This window comes from Hippichthys cyanospilos, chromosome 4 (assembly GCF_059441005.1).
Source record: "Hippichthys cyanospilos isolate Australia breed blue-spotted pipefish chromosome 4, RoL_Hcya_1.0, whole genome shotgun sequence".
NCBI lineage: Eukaryota > Metazoa > Chordata > Actinopteri > Syngnathiformes > Syngnathidae > Hippichthys > Hippichthys cyanospilos.
Window position 1 is genome coordinate 14,107,344 of NC_142372.1, and position 23,813 is coordinate 14,131,156.

Genomic DNA, 23,813 nt, shown 5'->3' on the forward strand with positions numbered 1-23,813 from the left:
CATGAATGTCAATGTAATAGCCACTTTATGCTTTTATTTTGAAGTTAGTTTTCATAATGGTGGTTGCGCAACTGCAGCTAGGCTTGTCCTAGTCTTCTTTTCTGAGATTTCTCTGACAAACTGCTAGCTTTACGCTGCTGTGATGGGGGAGCACTTAGCTTATATTGCCATCACATCACATAGCCACCAATCTCAACACACCGCTGTTAAAATATCGTATTCGATTGCTGACAAGGGTTGCTAAGAAACTTCTAGTCAATTATGCTACCATTGTATGGCATAGAACAAGTCCCCAGCTTCAGTGCTAGCCGGTAACTACACAGTGCATTCAAATGCGTCAACATTTCAAGCTCAGACAGAAAAAAAAAAAGTCCATTTAACAACTGGAAATATCTACAGATAATACAGGCGTTCTATTAATCCATAAACGATGACATATATCAATATGAATTATGGGGGTTACAATACCCAATCAAAGAACTAGTCTCCTGTTTTCCATTCTAGCGGTCGGTATGTCAATGAGTAAAAATAAAGACTCAATTTTTTTGAAAAGACCCTTTCCTCACTTTTCAAAACTTAATAAATATAAAAGAAAAATGACACTTAAAGATCTCCATTTGTTATTTTGTCTTGCAAATCAAAGTATGTAATGATGATTTTGTGCACGTCTATAGATTAAAGAAGAAATCATTGTCAAGCAAATTGTTTTGAATCAAATGTCGATTCTGAATCACATTTTAGGACCAAAAATCAGAATCTGATTGAATCGCGAGACAAAGATTCTCACTCCTAGGAGATATACAGTGATGCCTTGACATGTGAGGTTTTTTTCCAATGTTCATGTTCATGACTCAAAATAGTTGTATTTCAAATCATTTTTCCACATTTAAATGAATAGAAAATCTATATGTTCCAGCTTTCTTAAAAAAAACCAACAAACAAAAAAAAAACTTGTGCAGTGTTGTTTTTCTTCGACAAATCAAACACAGCATAGTCGTATGTTATAACCTTCAATGAAAAATGTTCTCACAAAGACTAGAGTACACTATTGTCCGCAATGTCTCAAAATCAAATAAAGGGATCTGTCACTTACTGAAGATGATGGCTGAATAAAAGTAATAAATGAGCTTAGGCACACGGTTTCTGAAGGATTAGTTCTGTTGTGAATGGCTCTGCATCTTAATCTCAGACAATTGATGATTCAATAAGAGGCGACATAAAAGCAAAAGATTTCAAAAGGGGAATTGGTTCTTTTCAGCTAAAATACCTGTCATTCTCTTCTAATTGTCTCTTTTAAGAATATGTGTTTTATTAGACCTTTCTGATTGAGCGTGTGGGATTGAACAAGGTGTCTCAAAGGAAACAATTTGTGTAAAGTGGTATTTTGTATTTACTTTTTGAAACATAAAAAGAATTTGAAGCAACAGGTTCTCAAAAACAACTGCCAAACAAATTGTTGCATGCAGTTTCCCTGAAGTCTCGACTTAGTCTTGTCTCAGGTGGCATTGATCCAGTGGTTTTTAATGTTGAATTACATTAAGTGCTTGGAAGGTTTATGTGGACAATCAAAATGTGTTTGCTGAACCTCTTCCTTTCTTGACAGACTGTTCGATAACACAGTAAGTTGTGCTCAATAGGTTTTTTTTTTCTTTCAGGATGACTGGGACTCAAGTGACTCTTCTAGCCGAAAAAGAGTGCACAACTTTGATGACAAGGCTCACAGTTTGGAAGCTTTGCCACCTGGTAAGAATCGTATTCAAAAAGCACCACGGTTATGCTGAGATATTGTAGCTGTAAATGCGCAAAGAGAGGGTTACAGCCATTAAACCAGAGTGTATTCTGCCAGACATTCTACAATTAGATGTAGTTTACAAATCAGTTTACACTGGTTGACATTTCTTCCAATTTTCTGTGAAGAATTTTTGTTGATAGGCCAAAGCCAAAACAAAATTCAGGCCCTTTTTGAATCCCTTCACAACAAGGCCATGGACTATTGTAAAAGTTTAAGTAAAACTTGCGCTTGGTTCTGGGAAGGGACTGGTTGACAATTCGTGGACAGTGGGACGTTTATCCCGTGTGGTGACGCGTTTCCTTGGTCCTCTGTGTACAATAACAAAATCCTCCTGACTGAGGCCTAAATTAGTGCAATGTCTACCTCGAATCTTAGCGTTTCCCTCAATCACTCATTTTAGTACATTTGAAGAAATGAATACTGCATTTTTACCCTTTGTACATCTAGAGTCTTGTGACAGTATATTTAAAAAGTTGTGTCTGTGTAATTTCATTGCACATGAACAGCAGTGTAAGTTTGTCAGCATCAAGTAATGCACCAAGTCAACATCCCAGTGCTCCACCGCCTGATATAATTAATTATAAGTAGACTATGGATTGCAATGCTACTGGTGCAGATCACATTTAATCTTAGCAAGTAACAGAACATTTGAGATTACAATTCATTTATTGATTATTGAGCCCGGGCATAGTGAAATGCCAACTGATGTCACTATTTTTTTTCATTTTCATATATTATCACACACACCTGAGTCTTCAGATAACATCCTCATGGGCACATTAGTCCCTTCTGCAGTTTTTTCTTTCATCTTGACTAGATTCCAAACAGCTTTTGAAAGATTTTTTTTGTGCTGTACTGCAGTCCAACAAGTCCACCATTGTAACATGTTGTACAATTTGTGAAAGCATCCAGGAAGTGTCCCCCTGCTGTCTTGAAACGAATCCTTTTCAAGCGACATCTTTTGATGCACCAACCTTATAGGCAGTTGCCTTTCAGGAGGAACCCTAAGCTTGCTGATGTTGTCAAAAGCTTCAGGGTGTTAGATGACTGGCCTATTTCCAAAATAATTGGCTGTTGTTGTACCTTAAAACAAGCAGTTCTCAAGTCAGGCTGAGTATCCATGGGTGTGAAAGCACTTCAGTGGGCACGTGAGATTTTAACAAGGTTGAGGTAGGTATCAGCAAATCAAATTTAGTGTTTCTGAACACTAGAACGCTCAGAGAAGAGCCATTTGGCTTTGCTACTTACAAAAACCACTGGAGAGCTGATCAGGATCAAGGATTTTAGCGTGCATCCTAAATAACCTGTGAATAGCTAATTTTGCTGCATAAACAAGGAACACCAAGGGTTGAGCTCTGGTTGCAAAACAATTTTATCTTTAGTTGTTCACGGTTAATTTAGAGCTATAATCATTCCTGCCGTCTTTATCGTTGGAAAAGCTAAATGATGGGCATTCTAGTGTGAATGCACCTTAAAACAAACTCACTCCCCACGTCTGACTGCATATCCATATGTTGGACATTGGTGACATGAACAGAACAGGTTTCTTTTCAAATTAAAATCAAACTAATTGGAACATGAAACAGCACATGTACTCCAGCCCATTTTATTAAAACTAGTGTCCCCACCCCCCCAAAATGTATCATGCATTTGCCATATTTATTATCTCAATTTTGATATAATGACTTTTGCTCAGTGGGATTTTCCTTATTGTTATATGGATGCGCATTGTCATTAGTGTTAATTTTACGACATGAGGTACTTGGCTGTAAAATAAGTTCACAGGAGTACGTCATTAGAAAAAAGATTAGAACCTCTTCTCTCCCAAAAAGTCATAACACTATGAATCACTAAAACAATCAAAGAAAGAAATAAAAATAAAACTGACTCCACTCACACTCTTTTGAAAAGTTCCTTCACATTTTTTCCCCAACAGACACTCTAATTAATAAACTTGGCTGGCTCTTTTTTTTTTTTCTTTTTTTTTCTTTATTTATTTAGTCTTAACAGCAGGCTACAGTGGAGTCTGCTATATCTGTGTTCATCTAATTGTTCAGACTTGTGGTTGAGACTTTACAAAAGAAACTGCAAAACAGATGTGTTGCAGCTGTGTATAAGACGCGCGTACGTATATGTACCTCCAGTGTTCTCTCTAACCAAATAATTTCCCCTTCATATAATGTGGTGAAACATTCAAAGAGTCCTTGATCAGTGGTACATGTTTCCCAGCCTCCTTGACTGTTTTACATTTAACCAACAAGAAACAGGAAAGACAATTTATTGCACTCGGCGGTGTGACGGTTCAAATTCCATTGCAATATGTCTGCAAACCCAACTATGCATCTCCACCCACTGTTTCCAGAAACAACATCCGAATCAAAAAGCAGAGCAGATTAAAAAGTCAGAGCTCAGCGACGTCATGCAGTTCTCGTCCGAGCTGTTGTCCCTCCCTCCCACGCAATTTGCGTGATCCATGAAAAGTTGAGTGCATGCATTTGATTGATCAATGAGAATTAATGGGATTCCAATTTTACTGCAGAGGTGGGGGGGGGGTCTTTTTAAATGCAGGATAACTCTTCATCATCATTATATTTTGGCACAAGCACCAGCTCTTTTTTCTCCTAAAATATTTGAGTGTGGTCAAATGTGTTCTTAATAATAATAATATTATAATTAATAATAAAAGCATGGAGAAAGCATCAGCGCAATAAGCATAAGTGGGTGGCCTTGGTGACAGTGTGCTACTAAAAATCTAAAGTGTGGCACTTAATAGATTTTGTGTTAAAATGAATTTAAATTGAACATTAGGCAAATTAACAGCTTTTAAGCAAATGCTTGGAGATGGAATCCCCTGTTGCTTTTTAAACAGTACCAATCTGCCTTCTATCGATTCTGCATGGATTTGCCAATTCACTTGTAATTGCCTCAAGCGAAGGACCAGAAATAGTTTTCATTACCAATTGCATTTGTTCAGTATTTCTTCACTGTGAATCAATTATCCCCGCAAAACCCCCCCCAAAAGATTACATGTTGCTTTTTTTTGTTTCACTCTCAAATGTTGAGCTTATTCTTTATCCATAATTCATTCTGAAGACGTGTACTGAGAAGGAGTGAATTGAGCTGGTTGCTGAAGTTCCACTCAGTGCCCTTGGAATGGTTCCACATGGGAGTCCTGTCTGCCATGCACCATCAGTATGACAACACCACAGCATCGTGGGATTTCCAGAAAATACCGCAGCCAACACAAACAGACAGTCAGAAGAGGCCATGAGTGGAAAGACCTCAGTGAGCAAAAGGCCGGGGGAGAGAAGTGCAAACTTTTCAATCTGTCCATTATTCACTGGTGGAAAAAGTCCAAACATGCAAACCACGAGCCAGTTCCGTAGGGGATGCACTCGAAAAGATGGCTTTAGGGTTTTTTTTCGTTTTTGCTTTTTCCCATATCACATGAATGACCGTGGTCAGGTGGTTGAGGCTATGGACATATAATGAAGTGTGTCAGCCCGGCAACAGAGGCTCTGTAGATTTAGAATCTTATGTACGGTTCAGTCTTCTATAATTTGTTTTGAAACTATAAAACTTCATCTGGCTTGTGTTTGTTTGTGGGTTTATAAATAGGATCATTACATAAACATAGAACAAGAGAAGGAACATAACAGTAAACGTATTTATTTGGCGCCTTCTACTTTCAAGCTCAATTTGCATTTCAAATTTCACCCATTCACACATGTTGCAATAGATAGACGGTAAGCCATTTACACTGGAGCAACTGAAGGTATATTATATTGCTGACAAAAACCCAAACAGAGCTGTGGGATAAACTGAACTGAGCCTTGAACACAGAAGCATCTGGTTAAGAGGTAACAACGACAATGCACCAGTTGCATCACAATGGAATCAAACCTTTCTTCCATCCCCAAATTAAAAATGATACTTCTCTGTCATCCTATGCCTTTTTCTTATAGCATTTAACAGTAAGTCCCATTCACTTTATGTATTGGCTTATTGCTGCTAATTGGAAAAACTGCCACTCGCAACATTGCACATCTATCTATCTATCTATCTATCTATCTATCTATCTATCTATCTATCTATCTATCTATCTATCTATCTATCTATCTATCTATCTATCTATCTATCTATCTATCTATCTATCTATCTGTCTCTCTGTCTCTCTGTCTCTCTGTCTCTCTGTCTCTCTGTCTCTCTGTCTGTCTGGCTAGCATTTTTTGCAAAATCAAAACAAGCATGGAGAACGGAGTTGTCAAAAATGATGTCAAAAGGACACGCAAGCTTCTAAGGACACAAGTTGCTTTGATAGTATGTGTTCCCGTCAAAGTACTGTAATTTCCGTCATTTTAATAACACACGCCATATCTTTTATTTGGACAGCTATAATCTGTGTAAGCACTAAAGTCAGGGTAGACTTTTAAGCGTTTTAGGAAAATTCACCCTAATTGCAGTAAAAGAAAAAAAAGGGTGGGGGTCGATTTATAAGCAAGGTCAACTTGTACTCTAAGAAATATGATAAAAAGAAACTTATTTTTGAAACCATCTATCCATCCATTTACTATTGTCGCTTATTCTCACAAGGGTCGCTCACAAGTTGAAATATTAACACTTCATGTCTGCCACAGAGTCTCAGTATCAGCAAGGACATCATGTTGCCATGTCTCCCAAGACGTCGCTTTTTGCTCATAGACTGATCACTGCGAGCCCCATCTAGTTAACATGCGAGACACATTCACAAACTGTCAAGTTAGACACATGCACATGTTTCGGTTGTCGCCTTTCATCCTCGTCAGCCTTCCCATCTCTCTTTGTCTCCGCCTGTCATTGCATGCACTCACCTCTGCTGGCAGATAAGTATAATCTCACACTGCCGTACGCTTAGCACAAGTCATTACCATTGCAGCGGCGTTCAGCTAATTAGCCATGGTCTTATTAGAGTGTGTCTCAGTGGTCGTGATTAACTGGGAAATCACATCTTTTTCACTGTTTGCTGATCTTGGTAACCAGGGCAACGTCCTTTTGATTGTTTGCAGGTTCCTCAATTCACACATTACCCGCCAATGCTTTAGAATTTTGCCATTTTGTAAATTAAGAATATTTCTCTGAAGCTCAGCAGCTTTATTCCCAGACAGCTGTGAAGTGTTCTTGCATCAACCCTGCCGCATGCATTTTATATTCCAACTGATGTATAATCCTCATTCATGCTGAGACCCATTTGTGTAGGTGCAAAATCTTTGGCGGCTTTAATGATTTGAAAATGTTAATTTCTTTGGACATGTGTTTTACCATGACTGAAGAATCACTCAATCTTATCGGTACTGCTTCTTTTTAACCTTAAAATGCACAGAACCGACTAAATCAACAATGCCTCTGCTGGTTCCTGCTGAGGTTTATGCTTCATAAATTCTCCTTTACTTCAAGATGATTAATCAGGTGTAATTCCACCCAAATGCAAGAATTCTCAACTATCAATCAGCCAGTTAGTATTTCCCAGGCCTACAGTATATCAGAAACAAGCCGTAAACCAATCTTTTCAGTTGTTTTTTGTGCTTATTGATGGTACCTGTCTGTGCCTAGGTAAGGTCCGCTGGCAGGACTTCGACCAGGATCTTTATGTTGGAGCCACTGTTGTTCGACCAGGCCAGGACCCATACGCCAGAAACAAGTTCAACCAGGTGGAGAGCGATAAGCTCCGTATGGACAGAGCTGTGCCAGATACCCGACATGACCAGTATGTTTTGCTATTTATCACCTGTGTATACACACAAATACACACAAAAGCTTAATCTTTTGTTAAAACCCAGCATTTTATCTTTGAACGCTTTTCTTGTGTTACTGCTGTATGTAAGTCTTTGCATGTCTGTCTGACTAATTTGCTCTACAACGATAATATCTGATGAAAACACCATCTATTGTAGTAGTAGTATTTATCGTAGGGTGATCAAATGACACCAGGATGTAGCAAAGGAGCCCAAACACTTTCACTTGAAATGGCAGATGAAATGGTATCAATATACTGTATAAGATTTTAATATATTAGAAGATAATCTCATGTAGACTCATTTTGATTGAATTTTACTTTTATTACAAGCAACAAGTTACAGTATAGGTTGTAAGGCATTTTTGGTATGGAGCATGTTAAGACCATTCTTGGCCAAAATTTAGACAGTGCTCATACATCACACATTGCTTTAGCAACATTGTAAATAGAGGAAGTCATAGATCCTTCTGTTTACTGGGGGATTTTTTTTTCTCATCCATCCATTTTCTACTATTTATCCTGTTCAGGGTATTGAGGGAGCTGGAGAACATCCAAGTTGATTTTGGGCTAGAAGCAGGTTACACCCTCAACTGGTTGGCAGTCAATTACAGGCCTCATGTACAGTCTAAAATCTGCAATCCTCTGCTCAAATGCCACGTTTTCGTCATTTAAAAATTAGACCAAGCAAATGATTTCTAAATTTCGCATGCCAGTCGATTTATATTTAAAAAAAAAGGGGGGGGGGGGGAATAGTCAACTAAAATAATTTGGTTCCTCAAACATGCATACTTAATAACTGGGATGTTTATTAGTTCAAAAGTACACATTTAAATTCAAGTTAATGCTAACTGTTTGCCACCACACACCTGCCACTATTTGACGTTTCTTATCACCAGCAAAACACCAAATCAACATAACTGAAGCAAAGTTGTTGCAGCATCATGCGTTATGGCTGTTTTTCTTTAGCTGGAACTAGGGCTTTTGACAAGGTGGATGCAATTATGAGGAGTTAGAAATATCAATCAGAGATGGCAGAAAATCCTAAAACCTCTGCTACAAAGCGAAAACAGCCAACGAGAACTGACAAATTTAATCAGGGGCACTTTTAATGGTAGCATTTGTGTCACATTTAACATGAGTTTGAATTATTCTGACCACAATCAATCCTAGTCTGTGGGTGTTTGCACAAATGTGCTACCACACAATAGTTGTTTGTTTTTACTTCCTTTCTTAAAATTAAAATATTTTTTCAGTTGTACAGGTCATAGGTTACAGTAATGGCAGGTGGTGGGGTATATTGCTAAAAGATTGGAACATGGGTGTGTGCACTTTATATCCACTGTAGACAAAAAACTGTCATTTCACTTTTTGCAATGGGAAGCATTCAGGTAACTTTGTGGGTAATATTTTCTTTCTTTCTTTTTTTTTTGGGGGGGGGACTCCAGACTCTGGAGCTTGTGTAATAAGAGAACTATTGAACTTCACACAGAGAGTAAAACCAACCATTTTAACCTTTCTAAAATGATGTAACCACAAACATTTATATTGTTATAGCGAGTGTAAATCCGTTCCGTAAATCGACCACTGCCTCTCATTCTGCCTTGGCTGAGATCTTCTAAGCGCCATTGTAGTCCCAAATTAAACGCGGCCATTTTTTTTTGTTCCCTGGCTTTGCTTCAATTTTCTCTAGAGACAGATGCTAGTTGTCCTCTTTAACTTTAAATACATAGTTTTTTTCACAGTCCTGCTGTTGTCACACTGGAGGCAAAAGCCATTTGCTTTGATCACTCTCCTTGAAGTCGTTCCATTACAGCAGGAGGATTAGCATCTGTTTTATTGCTTCTCTCTGCTTCACCATCCCATTGTACTTCATATGATAACATTTTCCTAGCGATGCTGATCTTGCTTTCATAGCTCATTAAACAAACACTATGTGCTTTCTACGTTTGCTGCCAACACTCCCTCCCTTCTGTGTATTCATAAAAGAGGTTTTATTTTTGCACTTTTGGTCGGGCCACACAAACACTGGACACGAAGAGTGTTTTCAGAGTGACAGTAGTCACGCCTCAGTGATGTGCTGCCCTAACGTGGCCAGCTAAGCCATTAGCCTACTAAAAGAACATGGATGTGTCTCATATTGATTTGGCAGTGATTTGTCAGCTTGCCCAGCATGTAGCCGCTCTTGACTATGAGAGGCCGAAAAGAAGGATGCCATGGGTCTCCTCAGGACAGGGCCTAATTGCTCGTTTCAACACAGAATTGTAAGAAGTTCAAGGTTTCTTTAAAATGACTCACCTAAGTCATCTTTTTGCCGCTGGGGTGAATGAGGGGGGATGTTAATTTTAGATTGATTAAGTGACATATTGACTGGTTTGAAGCTAATGATGCCGTGACAGAGATAGAACAGGCACAAAGGCCGACACATACACACACTCAAATCCATTTACTGCACTTTCAATTTCGATACTACTCACGCACATCAAAGTTCTGTTGTGTGTATGGCAGATTTTTAATTGGATGTTTGTAGAAGTCGGGTCAGACACGATGAGAGGTTGTTGCTAATGAGGTCATGGTCCTCTACTTCTTCCATCTTGTCGCTTAGCGCCTCATGCTCTCGATTGTAATTCAAATGTGCCTCTAGTGAGACCTGATCCCAATCCAAACTCCCTTAGAGCATCACTGGTGCGCGTGCACCTTTGTGTTGATGCACAGTGAACCGTGGTTATTGTGTCCACAGGAGCAGTTCTCCTTCACGTTATTTGTATGCAGATATACACTACAACGGAATGTTTGTGCTCATTTGTTTGTTGTCTCATTGTGTGAATGTGTGTATGTGTAGTTGCAGACACAAGCAATGGAAGACAGACCTGCCTGCTTCGAGTGTGGTCATCACCTTCCACAATGAAGCCCGCTCCGCTCTGCTGCGCACCGTTGTCAGGTACTCAATTTTTTGTGCTCCACATACCCAATTATACAGTAAATATCGGGAGCCAGATGTTTAATTTAGGCCTCCCATTCTCTTTTTTTGGTTCTTGCTGCAGCGTCTTGAAGAAAAGTCCATCTCACTTGGTCAAAGAGATCATCTTGGTTGATGACTACAGTGATAATCGTAAGTGTTGCTTAAAAGTATGTACATGAGGGATGAGCATGAGATTATCTAATGGTTAATTGATTCTTTTTGTGCCAAAATGGACTAGAATTCATTACCATAATGACTTGGGGCATAGCTAGGGGTTATTTAGTAGTTAAGCTCTAAGGTTCAAAAAGCAAGTGCTAATGCAACACGCACATGAGATGGTAGAAGCTTTTTGTCATCTTTTTACTCATAGAAGCAGCAATTCAACACCCTGCCACAAAACTGCACTTTTCTATTATTGTAACAAGGGATGGGATGTGATCTCATATGACAAGATCAGTGATAAGATCAGAACGCCACAAGATTTCTTGTCCCTGCACAGCATGATTTTATTTTGGCTGTTGTTTTTTTAAATGGGGCACACAGGAGAATGTGCTGCGTTTTAATGCTTTGCACTGCTTGTTAACGCTCTAATGTGAGAACTTCAAAATATACCTTACCAAACCAAATAATCTAACGACACAAGCGCCTTAACCTGCTTTTATCTTGAAGTTGTTACCGGAAAGTCATCACGACAGCGGCTAACATGACACATGACAAGTTGCTCCTGGAGTGAGTTGCGACTCCCAAGATAAATGTTTTTCTGAAATCACATTCAATCGCCAACTCAGGAAGCTAAAAAAAAGGACTTTATTATAGCAACAATTTATGGTACAGCGCCTGTTGCCAGCGTTTCTTGTAGCCGCTAGCATAAATCACCCACTAGCTAGCAGCACCCGAGTGCCCCCGAAAGCTGTGGGGTTATTTTTCAAAGGCAGATAAATAGATGTAAAAGATTGCATACTGTGATGCTGGCAGCCTTACGCAGTTGCTGTTCCCACTGATCACTCTTAAATAAGCTATGCTGACTCATGTGTGTTCTGTGGTCGTCACTTCATCTCATTTACCATTAACTATGGTGTAAGAGTTATCTAAAATGTCTGTTTGTATTTATGTACAAAAAAATGTTTTGTCAAAAATGATAAAAGTTGGGTCATTCGTTGGTTGACAAATGCAAATTTGTCATTTGATCTCCTGTAGATTTGTTTACTCCAAGGAAAAAAAAAAGTATAAAACAAGTTTTAAAAAGTATTTTCTTTTATTTTAATGAAAATACAAAAGTACTCAATAGCTGCAGCTCTACTGGAAAAATACAGAATGCTCTAATTATTTTCAAATCGCCTGTGTGGCGGTATTTTGGTTTAACAGTTGAATAAAAAAAATTGTAAAATATTGACAAATAAAGCAAATGCAGTTTGTCTCCTTTTATCTTTACGTTTGCATGCTAGACTGTTAACTTTCTGGCCACCTGATCAATAAACATGAAATATTTTAAAATGATAAAATTTGTATTAAGTATTATTTTATCATCTATATTTTGCACAAATCTCTTTGAATTCTGTCTTGTCCCCTAATTGTAAACAGATGCATGCATGCATTCGCGTGGATTTGGTGCATCTTATCAGAAGCTAATGCTGACTAACCTGCACTTACACTGTAGCAACTGCTTATATTTTGGCTTACATTTGATTGGAATTTGACCATTGCTTGAAAGTGGTAGCCCTTATTTTACACTACAGTTTGCTTACAAATACTTTTGAACTTTTTTACCATTTGTACCAAAGCAACTACAAAGTCAAATTTCCATATTATATCCTCTTAAATGATGAGCTTCTCCTATCACATAGAAACAAACATTTGAAAGACTTAACAGTTAATTGAATTATTTTCCCCATCACCGCTCAAGGATGTTTTGCTAAATGCCTATCCCACGCTGCAACACAAGTGGTCTGATTACAGTTTGTGAAATAACCTTTTTTTTTTTTTTTTTTTTTGGACGCAGCTGAGGATGGAGCGCTGCTGGGCAAGATCGAGAAAGTCCGCGTGCTGAGAAATGACCGCAGAGAAGGTAATTAGACGAAAAGAGAATGTTTTTAGTTTTTAATCTCAGTACAAATCTCTGGGTGCAATTTGTCCTTTGATATTGAAAGCTAGCCTACAGCTCAAGATGGAAACATTGTGTTCTGCAGAAGAATTGTGCATGTGGTCCTTTGTAACCCAAAGTTTCTTTCAGGATTGATGCGCTCAAGGGTTCGTGGTGCAGACGCTGCCACGGCGCCAGTCCTCACCTTTCTGGACTCCCACTGTGAATGTAATGATCACTGGCTTGAGCCACTGCTGGAGAGAGTCGCTGAGGTACGTACATGCTCACTCACACATCAACCGTTGTGCATGCCCTGTTGCACTATTAATGTTTGAAAGAGATATTTACTGTCCTTTCTTGCATGGCAACACACACCGCCAGCCAATGTGACAAACACATGTATGTTTTATAGGTATAAAAGTGCTACAGTTATATAAATGAAGCTTAGTAAGGACTTGAGCTGATGCAATCAAGGACCCTAAACTTATGGAAAGGATCATAAAGGATCTTTTGACATATTTCCTTAGTTTTGGCTAACATTTTACCTGTCTCTGTCTAAGATTAGGTTCATGTGGATTTGATGATGGATGGATAGGGAGATAGGATATATGCTTTATTCATCCTGTGAGAGAAATTAAATTAGACCAAAAACAGGGCCTCAGTAAAAACTGAATTTCTAACTTTGTTAATACTCAGCTTTGACTGATTCTGTAAAGGGGATTCATTTCACATAATATATCCCACCAGGGGAACCCGTAAAATCTAACAATATTTCTATCACATTCCAATTTGATGTTTGCAGCACAACTTGAGATCTAATTTTGGATTGATTTAGGACATTTTTTCCCTCATGAATTCATTGTTATTCACAAGCCTGTTTACACTTTTAGAAATGACCTCGTAGTGACTATTTTGCTAAACATCTTTGAAACATTGCTCCCTGTGACTGCTTGAGTTTTCTCTGGGTACTCAAGTTTCCTCCCAACAAGTTCAGGGTGTACCTGGCCTACTCCTTGAAGACAGCAAGAAGATGCTAGGATGGATGGGTGGATGGGTGGGTGGATGGATGGATGGATGGATGGATGGATGGATGGAACATATTTAGTATCATTAACAACAAAGGATGATTGATGAGATACTTGCATGGTGAGAACTTCAGGGGTTTTATACAGCAGTGCATGTTTCCTTGATTACTGAATACATACTTATTAATATGTTACTTCTCATCTTCCAGTAACCAAATATTAGAAACTGCTCCCCGTATTAGGAAGTAATTGTCTCGATTTTCATAATTCAATTTACAACTTCTAAAATGAGTTATTTCTTGGGTACCAAGTAATATCCACCAAGCTAAACCTAAACAGTATTGTTTCTAAAAAGCAAAGTGTAGTAGATTGTCTCTGGCATCATGTGAATGTCCTCTTGTGAACGTAGTTGCTTATTGCAGTCTAGTGCCAGGTAAACACATTGTGGTGTGGATTTAGTGTGTTTTGTCATACAGTAAGCTTGCCTACCTTATGAGGATGATTGACGGAAGTGATGACGAAAGTGCCAGAAGTGATGACAAAAGTGCCTTTAATATTTGGCTGACAGACCAACCATTACATGCACACATTCATTATCTGTAGCCACTCATGCGCACTAGGGTCGCTGGCTCGCTGGTGCCTATCCCAGCAATCTCTGGGCTGTAGGCTGGTTGGACTGGTTGCCAGACAATTGCAGAGCACACAGAGCCGAACATACAGTCACGCACCCAATCACAGCTAAGGACAATTTTGAGTGTCCAATACACCTGCTATGCATGTTTTTGGATTGTTGGAGGAAGCTTGAGTGCCTGGAGAGAACCCACGCTGGCTCGGGAAAAACACTCGCTGGAGCGAGCTGGATTTTGAACTTGGGTCTCTGAACTGTGAGGTAGACGTGCTCAAGACTTTTCCAGCGAGCCGCCCCAACGATTACACTTTGGATAAATTTCCAAACATGATGGACCAACAATGATGTAAGGGGTCCACGTACCGACAGGACTGTAAATGACGGATCAACAAAAAAATGTATATGGCTCACCTCTTAGTGAAGCGCATGCTGTTATTTTAAGGTTACAAACAAGTTAAAACTAAATGAACTGCACAAAGCAGTGTACTCACGTATTCCTGATTGATTCAAGACCAATTCCAAATAATTGCAACCAATTCCAAACGGCTGAGAGTACACAAATGAGTAAGCTCACTTGGAACAGTTTTTCCTATTGTTCTCTCTACCTACCTTTTTTTTTTTTTTAGTGGAATGAATGTGTGTTTATTTTGGGTGTTCCTTTGTTGAGGAAAATTCATCACTTTTACCTAGTGAACACAGAAATAGTATGTGCAATACCTCATGTTGTAATAATAATCAATGTCATTTCATTGTTGTTTTTGATGTAAAAATTGTACCAGTTATCTTTACATAAGTTAAAATTGTTTCCTTTCTTGCTGTTTTCAGGATAAGACCAGAGTGGTTTCTCCCATAATTGATGTCATCAACATGGACAACTTCCAGTATGTGGGAGCCTCGGCTGATCTCAAAGGAGGTACGGTGCAAGATTAGATAGGGTCAAGCGAGTGTGACCTCAACGAGTCAGCATTCAATGTCAAGGGTACTGATATATAGTAGTACCCCATCAAGTGTTTTAGGTAGACTTGACGCTCTTTTCTTTTATTCTTTTGGTCTTTCTCATTAAAATACGATAACAAAGTAATTTGTTATCTTTGTTCAGGTTTCGACTGGAATTTGGTGTTTAAATGGGATTACATGACTCTGGACCAGAGACGAGCAAGACAAGGAAACCCTATCGCACCTATAAAGTAAGCTTGCTCACACTATCCACACACTTACCTACTGTATAACATTCTGATCACCATAGACTAAGATCATTTGTTTTCTTCGACCCACCCTCCCATACAGGACTCCCATGATAGCAGGAGGTCTGTTTGTCATGGATAAGGAATACTTTGAGCTTTTGGGGAAATATGACATGATGATGGATGTTTGGGGAGGAGAGAATCTGGGTGAGTGCAGCTAATGGAAACGTCAGTAATATACAGAATAAGTGCATCATCAAGTCAATAGGCTAATGAAGCTTATTAAAACCATTTGTATGCTTCGTAGGACAGCGTTCGCATACAAATGCATTGCACACAATGTAGGTGAAAGCATTCGGACATGCTTCCATTAACACCTACGGGAAATGAAACTATAATCCCGGATTGATCCTCTTTTGCTGATGTGAAAGCTTCCACTCTTGTGGGAAGAACTGTTGGAAAATGCTATGTGGTTCACGCTCACTGTTGCAGTTCATCCCTAAACAGATTGCCATAAAGTCTCTCGCCCTCTTAATTTTGTTCAAATGAAGTTGGGAATTTGTCTCGGGCACGCAGCTGTCAGACTGATGTATTCTTCTGTGATGGGGTTTTTAATGAAGTGAGATTGCCAATTCACACATTTATTTTATCGCATATTCCAATGAATAGAATGTCAGCCAGGGAGCCTGACGCTGGCACAATGCTGAAGACATTTATAAGGCGCTGATAGCTCATGTAATAATCCGATGTTTGTTTATGGGACCGCCTGTGTTGTGTTTCAGAGATCTCATTTCGTGTGTGGCAGTGCGGCGGAAGTCTGGAAATCATCCCATGCAGTCGAGTTGGACATGTTTTCAGGAAGCAACACCCCTATACCTTCCCTGGTGGTAGCGGCACTGTCTTTGCGAGGTAACATGCAAACACACATTAGACCTCCAACTACCAATTACAGCATCTTTCTTTAATGGCCTTCATTAAGGCTCTTAAGGCAGCCAACATTGTAGTGTAGGGGAGTGATTTGTTATTCGTTAATGTTTAGCTGCTAAATACCAACATTTCAATTACACGCTTAATATATAAGAATAACATAGTCATGTACCTACATTAACTAGTCATTAAGATGTTCTCATCTCATTAGACGACTACATTGAGTTGTTCAGCCAGTGCGGCATCACTGCATTGTGTAAAGCTGTACAAAGTGAGACATATAGGCTACGTTCAGTCAGTCAAAAATTGTTGCACTACAAGTTTGTACCTGTTGCCTTAGCTAGAGAACTGATTCTTACATTCTGTACTGTCATCCTTAACACTAACATGCCCTTCTTTCAGAGGAATAAATGTTAAAACTGTCTACATTCAGAATAATACACTTAACATTGAAGACAGCTAATGATGTGAGTGGTGAATTAAATCTTTGTTTTGGCAAACATAATCAGATGCAGTGCAAAGAATATGTCAAAGGTCAATTTACTGTTGCATTCCCGAAAAATACATGAAGGCCTCATGCAAAAATAATTATTCATTTGACGACAGCGTTCCTGACGGAAAAAAAATCATTATCATTACATGGCTCAGAGGGCCAGAGAAAAAGCAAATCCTTTGAGGCTCCTTTTATCGAGATTTCATGTTATATTGCTGTCTTTTATGATGTGTGTATGAAGGCATGACTGAATTGGTTGTCATGACGCAGCATGGTGAGTGGAAGTGTGAAAGAAGAGGACCTCAAAAAACTGGGAAACTGAGAGGTAGTGGCTCAAAAAATGAAATATTTAATAACAAACTGAGACAGGATCCACATGAAAAAAATACTACAAAGTAACAAAAGAAATTCAAAACTGAAAAAAACTCACGGGAGACAGCAGGGAACGGAAACAGATTGGCTGGAGCTCCTCGGACAGGTAGGCAGTGAAAATGCAGGATGCGGAAGAGGTGAACTCGGACTGTAAGACAATAACACCGTGAAGAAAAGACAATGACCTGACAAATAGCTGGACAAACATTGGGGCTTAAATACACGCACAATAATTAGGAAATGCACAACACCTGGAAGGAAACGAGAGGCGGGGGAAACGGATTGGCTGAGACACGGGGGCTAGAACACGCGGATGACAGGAAGAACACATCATATTAACGACAGACGCGAGGGAAACACAACATGAACCTAAAACTGAATTGAACTGAAACGTCAATAGAATAAAACCACAACAGAAAATAAACCGACAGAATGTGACACCGGTGTCATCAAAAAGCACAATACAAGTACCAACATCAAGCAAAAGGTGTAAACAGTTTAAACTTGTTTAATAGATATGAAAATTAATGGAAATGTGTGGTTCAATTTCTGTAAATATCGAAGCTCAAAGAACTGGCCACATTTATAGACCAAGTATAAAAAGTTTTTTTTAATTTGACTTCACGGCAATCTGATCAACTTGATCGTGATCATTTGATATTTTCTCTTTTATGCAAGATCAATGATCGGCTTTAAAGTCATAATTTGCCGAACAATTCCGAATGTCATTGATCCGTTCTGTAAATTATATGTTGTATAAAAGTTAGGATCGTTAACTCTTGGGTGCTGTCCTTGATTATGTATCCAGCTGCTTGTGAACATCACTAGGTAAATAGTCAAGCAGCACCACACGCAATAAATGCCACCATTGGGGACAGTTATGAAAAATGGCAGAGCGTATGGTGCATCTCTGCTGTCCCAATAGGCACAACAGCTGCTTATCACTGATGAAAAGGCCAGACGATCTCTTCATGTCTGCTGGTGGCCACCCTAGGGAGTTATGAGACGGCCCCAGCTCATGACATTATGCTTCTTCTTCCGGTTGCACCCGTGTTGTGAGTTTGTGCTGGCATGTTGCGGCAGGGCTGATCACAGGCAAGAAAAACTATTTACATCATTTCTTTTGATAGGATGCAAGTAGGGTACAAGTAGGTAGGGCATCTTTAGAAAGAAACACTTCATACATGAAGTTATCCTGAAATGAACTTGTGCTGTTTAAATATTAAATTGCATCAGGTGTCGCCCTTCCAGATGTAGAGAATTCTAAATGACTTGCTTTCACTATGGACATCTCAGAAAAATCTCAGGTGGGGGTTCAGATATTTGTTAGAAGCTTTTTATCGGTACATTTGAACATATCCTGGCACAACATCACAAACATCTGCTACCTGTCTCAAATTTTGTTTAAAAATGTTCATGCATTTTTATGGCATTAATTTAACAAGATGTTCATTACTGTAGTTGTTGTTTGCTCCAGTGACGTGTCATGCAAACCACATTGTGATTTTTTTTTTTTTTTTTTACCTTTGTGCCCTTTAAAAATCTATATCAGCTGTGTCTAAGTCTCTAATCAAAATTAATGGCAACACTAGAGTATATCAAATAATGCACATTTATTTATTGTACCTTCCGGAAGCAACCATATCCTCATTAGATATAAACTAGACTTGTAATTTTGGCAGTAAGGCTAAATTACCTTATATCTCATCCATTCTATAGCTCTGCCGCCATTTCTGGGAATTGAGCTGACTCAGCGTTTAACAGCTGTCTGTGACATCATTAGAAAAGAATGTAAATACAGCAAAATAGCTCTGGGCTCCATGTCAACACTTTACTTTGCCTAGTAACCCACACTGGGAGCAGTAACTTGAGAAATAAACACACGACCCCACTTGACTGTCTAAACTGGAGACTGTTGCCCTTGGACGGCTGTTAAGATATACAAAAACTATCATCTGATCATAAGCATTTTTTTCCATCTCTCTCTTTCATTCTTTACTCTCTCAGGAACACCAGGAGAGCCGCTGAGGTTTGGATGGACGAGTTCAAAAACTTCTACTATGCCGCCGTTCCCTCGGCCAGAAATGTGCCATATGGAAAGTAAGGGCTCATCTTCAAAACGCTCCGCATTCCTCTCATTCAATGACGAAGTGTGCTTCACATAACCTTTTTATAACACATTACTAGTTAGCAGCAGTACCTTTCCAGTTTCCACATTTTTCTGGCGGCCATATGCCTAATTTGGACAGATCACAAGACTGCCTCATGAGATGAAGTGCTCCTGGGAAGTGTGCTAATTTTATTTCAAATAATAATGAAAAGGATTGAGGCATTCGTGAACAGCTTTTAGGTGCGGGCGTAACTTGACAACATTGCCATTTTGCTTGTTAATGCTGGCGTTGATGGCACTGGTGAAATGTCACTCTAGTGTGTGACTGTGCTCAGCCATCACATGTCTCTAACATAAGGGTGTTACACTGCACTGTTACACATGGGAAGACAAACTCGCAAAAGTAATGGCGCCCCCTTCAGCCTTAGCTTGTAGATTGCATTTTTTTTTTTATTTAGATGCTTTTTTTTTATTTAGACGATGCATTTTGAATACAATATCCATGATTGTTACCATTGGGCCACATCTAATGGCAAATCACTTTTTAATCGCCACAGAAATCTTAAATAAATTTCCCATTGGAATAATTTGACATTAACTCTCACTCCTAGCCATTTTCACTGGAGCTACCCCCCTTCGCTTTCATTTTACTGGACAGAATATTGTATTCAATTGCTGTACAAACATCCCACCCAATTAAAAAAAACATGACATTTTTCATAACATTTTCAACAGAAAAAAAGAGTATGATTCTATCCTTTTCCGTTCTTTAGTAATTGGTATTACAATACAACTGAGTTTTGTCGAAATTCACATTTGTTGAAAAACAAAAAAATGGAGAAAAAGAGCTTTTTTGTGTGTGTGTGCACAAGCGCACCTTAGGGATTTCATATTCAAAATTAATTTCTTCAGATCTTACAACCAATTTCAAATTTTACATGCAGTCCAAAGTTGTAAAGTAAAATATTAGTTCAAAAAACACACTTGTACTTTTTGTGTACTATAATGCATTTTAGTGACTCTTATTCGATAGAAATTCTATATCAGAATTAAATAAATGAATAATCTGATAAAAGTCCTAGATAGCCACCGTTCATATTTACTTCATGCTTTCATAACACATATGTACATGTGTTTGCTTTCTGTCACTCATTGCTGATTACTAATCATAATGATTTGGAGAGGGGGGTGTGTACCGGTAATAGGATTTTTTTAGCCACGTTTTGTGCTTATTTACACACAAACCAAAGCCCCCCAGAGAGACTCGAGATGGATGAAATATTTTGTGATGTTTTCTGAACATTGTTGTCAGAATTCCCCCTTTAGCTCCTTTTTCTCTGCTGCACTCACACCGTGGGCCTCTCTAGTCATTCTCATCACCGATACAATATAATTTGTTTTCACCACGAGTGACAAGCCTCTCATCCTTTCTGTCCCTGGTCTTCTCCCTCAGCATTCAGAGCCGTTTGGATATGAAGAAGCGTTTAGCCTGTAAGCCCTTTAAATGGTACCTGGAGAATGTCTACCCTGAGCTGCGGTAAGATGATGACTTTATTTCATTTTGTATGCATGACTGTGTGCTATGGATGCACACAACGCTATGCATTTGGTAACTGTACAGTGTTCTCCTACTATATCACAGTTCTGTGTTGGCATTTCTGCTTTTTCTTTTGTGGATTTTTACACTCATACTTCAAAACAATTTAAATGTGTGTTCTTTTGTGATTAGTGTTCCAGACCACCAGGACATCGCCTTTGGGGCCCTGCAGCAGGGAGGAAACTGCCTCGACACGCTCGGACATTTTGCTGACGGCGTAGTGGGCGTTTACGAGTGCCACAATGCTGGCGGAAACCAGGTAGCGTTACATCAACAACACATGCAGGTCAGCAGGTTTAAACTCAAACTTTTGAGTCACCTGGGGGTCAAACGGTTGCACTGGCACAAAGAGGATGGTGGGTATATTTTGAGTAAATCTGAGGAAAGTCACTCTCAGTCATCTCTTTTCTACAAAAAATGCCAACATCATTTCTTTTCTTTGCTTTTTTAGCCTGTGGTAAATTGAGTGTGGTTGTTAAACAGCTTAATAGCCTCTGCAGTCTTAAGGTTTCGTTCAGTTTCAAAACACATTTAGTGTGTGCGGGGAAATACGAGTGTGTTCACGTTTGCAGGAATGTACGTAGTAGTGTGTTAAAAGTGTGTGTGCCTTTATTCTCAAAATAGACATACAGCTGTGGCTGAATTACTGGAGAATATTGAAACTTATTAATATAGGAGACATGTTTTTGTTGCATGACCAGCAACAGCTTTAACTTATTTCACAATTTTAGCCAGCAACTTTACTGACCACAGTCACTTTGCTATTGTCAGTACATTTGCATTTTGGAAGTTTTTAGACTTGTGCCAGCTGACCACAACAATATGTACACTTGCACAAACTAATTAAATCCAGTACAGTATCAGAAATTTTCCTCTTTGTTGTACTTGATTACATAATCCTAATTCTTGAAATTAAATGCATGTATTGTAGCATCTTGGATTGCAGCAGACCACATTACACATGCAAAATGTTACGGCCTATTTTTAACAACCGTGTCTTGTCAGATTTCTTCTATAAATCGACATTCGAATACAAATGGAAGACAGACATGCTTATATATAGGAAAAGAACAATTCATTTTACTATATCTTACTGCAGTTTATGGCTTTGTCTGTATTATACTGCTCCCAGGGGGCTGAGCCACGCACACCAGAAGGAGCAACACAAAATCCATTTAATTGGAGCAAAAACAATGTTTCAAAAATACATTGTTTCACTATGCATTTTCTGTCTGTGTTTATTGTAAAAAGCCACTTTTATAGTGTGCTAGTTTTATCATTAACTATTATTTCAATGAGAAAAGGTGATTTTACCTACAAGTGTTTAGTGTTATGACGTGATGACAGAATGATTTAATTGACACTTGATTTTTAGTGCTGCCGTGTAGAACTGATCGGTTTCTCATATTTCGTCACAAAAAAAACACTCAACATGATGATTCTACACTACTGCAAGCTATAACTACTTCAAGTCAACCACTCCGATGAAACAGCTCCCACATGTCCACTCCCCTCATTCATTACTCCATTTACATTTTAAAACCTTTAAATGACCTCAATTTCCACACTTGTAACCAGTTCTTGCATTTTTTTAATTCATTCTATTGCATTTTACACTAAATTTGGTGGCCTGTGTCTTCATAAGATGCTTTGATGACGATTAAGACCCGACTTTTCAAACATACTGTTAAATTAATATCATGCCCCTTTGACAGAGCTATTTTAATCTTGAGGTGGATTTTCTTGTAACTCCTGGATCTCATTGGATTGCAAAGGTTGCCCTTGAGCGTACAGAGTATAATAGTATAATGTAATACTGACTCAATTTTAGTGAAATTATTATGAATGCCTTGAATGCATAATTAAAATTGGCAATGGCAAAGCCTACTTTAAGATAGAATGGGAACATTTGAATAGAATATGAAAGACATTAGAAATGAGATTATCTTGTTCTTAAAGTAATTTGACCACACTTAAAGTTGCATGACAGTTTTTTTTGTTTTGTTTTTTTTTTTACTTCAAGGAATGGGCCCTGACGAAGGATAAGTCAGTCAAACACATGGACTTGTGTCTGACAGTAGTGGACAGAACAGCCGGCTCGCTTATCAAACTTCAGGGCTGTCGAGACAATGACAGCAGACAGGTATATTGACACTGAAGTATGTATTATGACACAATACAACCCTAAATGATCATAAAATTAGCTTGTAGCATGAGATGACATCGTTACAAATAAGCATAAATATACAGTACTGTATTTCTCCTGAGTACAAGTCAATTTTTTTCCCCTAATTTTAAACCCATATAACAGGGGGTCGGCTTATAACTTCATCTCAAAACCAGACAAATTTTCTCCACATTTCTGTGTTTGAGTAGAATGAATACGAATGAAATAAGGTATATCATGTCATAGACCTCTAATTTTAGGCTGTTTACACAGAACATCGCAAAAATGCACTTTCGTCAAGCGTCAAGTAATTGCCTGTTGTTGACAACGAGGTTGCGTGGATATTGATGCATCATGAAAAGGAAAAGACTGCTCGTCTTGTCCGTTCAAGACAAAAGTGCAAGAGAAGTGGCACTGTGTGGATGTCAGCAGGTGGGGAGGAAAAACACAGTGAATGGAAATCTTCCATGCTCTGATCTCGCCACAGTCGTCACTCGGGTAAACAAAGCTTCAGCAGAGCATTTGTGGAGACCATTTCAAACAAATTGAATGGGTCTGAAGATGACTACCAGCGGAAGAGTAACGAGAATGTTTGAACAAATGATGAGGCGTAAGATGAGCACGTTAGGGAGGTACACCCATACATTGAAATGGGAGGAGCTATTTGGTGTGTCAGATAGGGATTACGACTTTTAGACAAATAAAT

The 23,813-nt window shown here is 38.8% G+C and overlaps 1 protein-coding gene across 1 annotated transcript in view; it reads left to right on the forward strand.

Annotated features, from left to right (window-relative positions):
• galnt2 (UDP-N-acetyl-alpha-D-galactosamine:polypeptide N-acetylgalactosaminyltransferase 2) overlaps nt 1-23,813 on the forward strand; it is a 58,386-nt gene that overhangs the window by 29,517 nt on the left and 5,056 nt on the right. The window contains exons 2-15 of the mRNA XM_088412456.1: nt 1,656-1,743; nt 7,382-7,535; nt 10,405-10,503; nt 10,607-10,674; nt 12,524-12,589; nt 12,755-12,876; nt 15,083-15,170; nt 15,357-15,444; nt 15,545-15,648; nt 16,224-16,350; nt 19,241-19,333; nt 20,797-20,880; nt 21,073-21,199; nt 22,964-23,083. Coding sequence (XP_088268582.1) covers nt 1,656-1,743; nt 7,382-7,535; nt 10,405-10,503; nt 10,607-10,674; nt 12,524-12,589; nt 12,755-12,876; nt 15,083-15,170; nt 15,357-15,444; nt 15,545-15,648; nt 16,224-16,350; nt 19,241-19,333; nt 20,797-20,880; nt 21,073-21,199; nt 22,964-23,083 — 1,428 coding nt within the window. The remainder of the gene's footprint in view (nt 1-1,655; nt 1,744-7,381; nt 7,536-10,404; nt 10,504-10,606; nt 10,675-12,523; nt 12,590-12,754; nt 12,877-15,082; nt 15,171-15,356; nt 15,445-15,544; nt 15,649-16,223; nt 16,351-19,240; nt 19,334-20,796; nt 20,881-21,072; nt 21,200-22,963; nt 23,084-23,813) is intronic.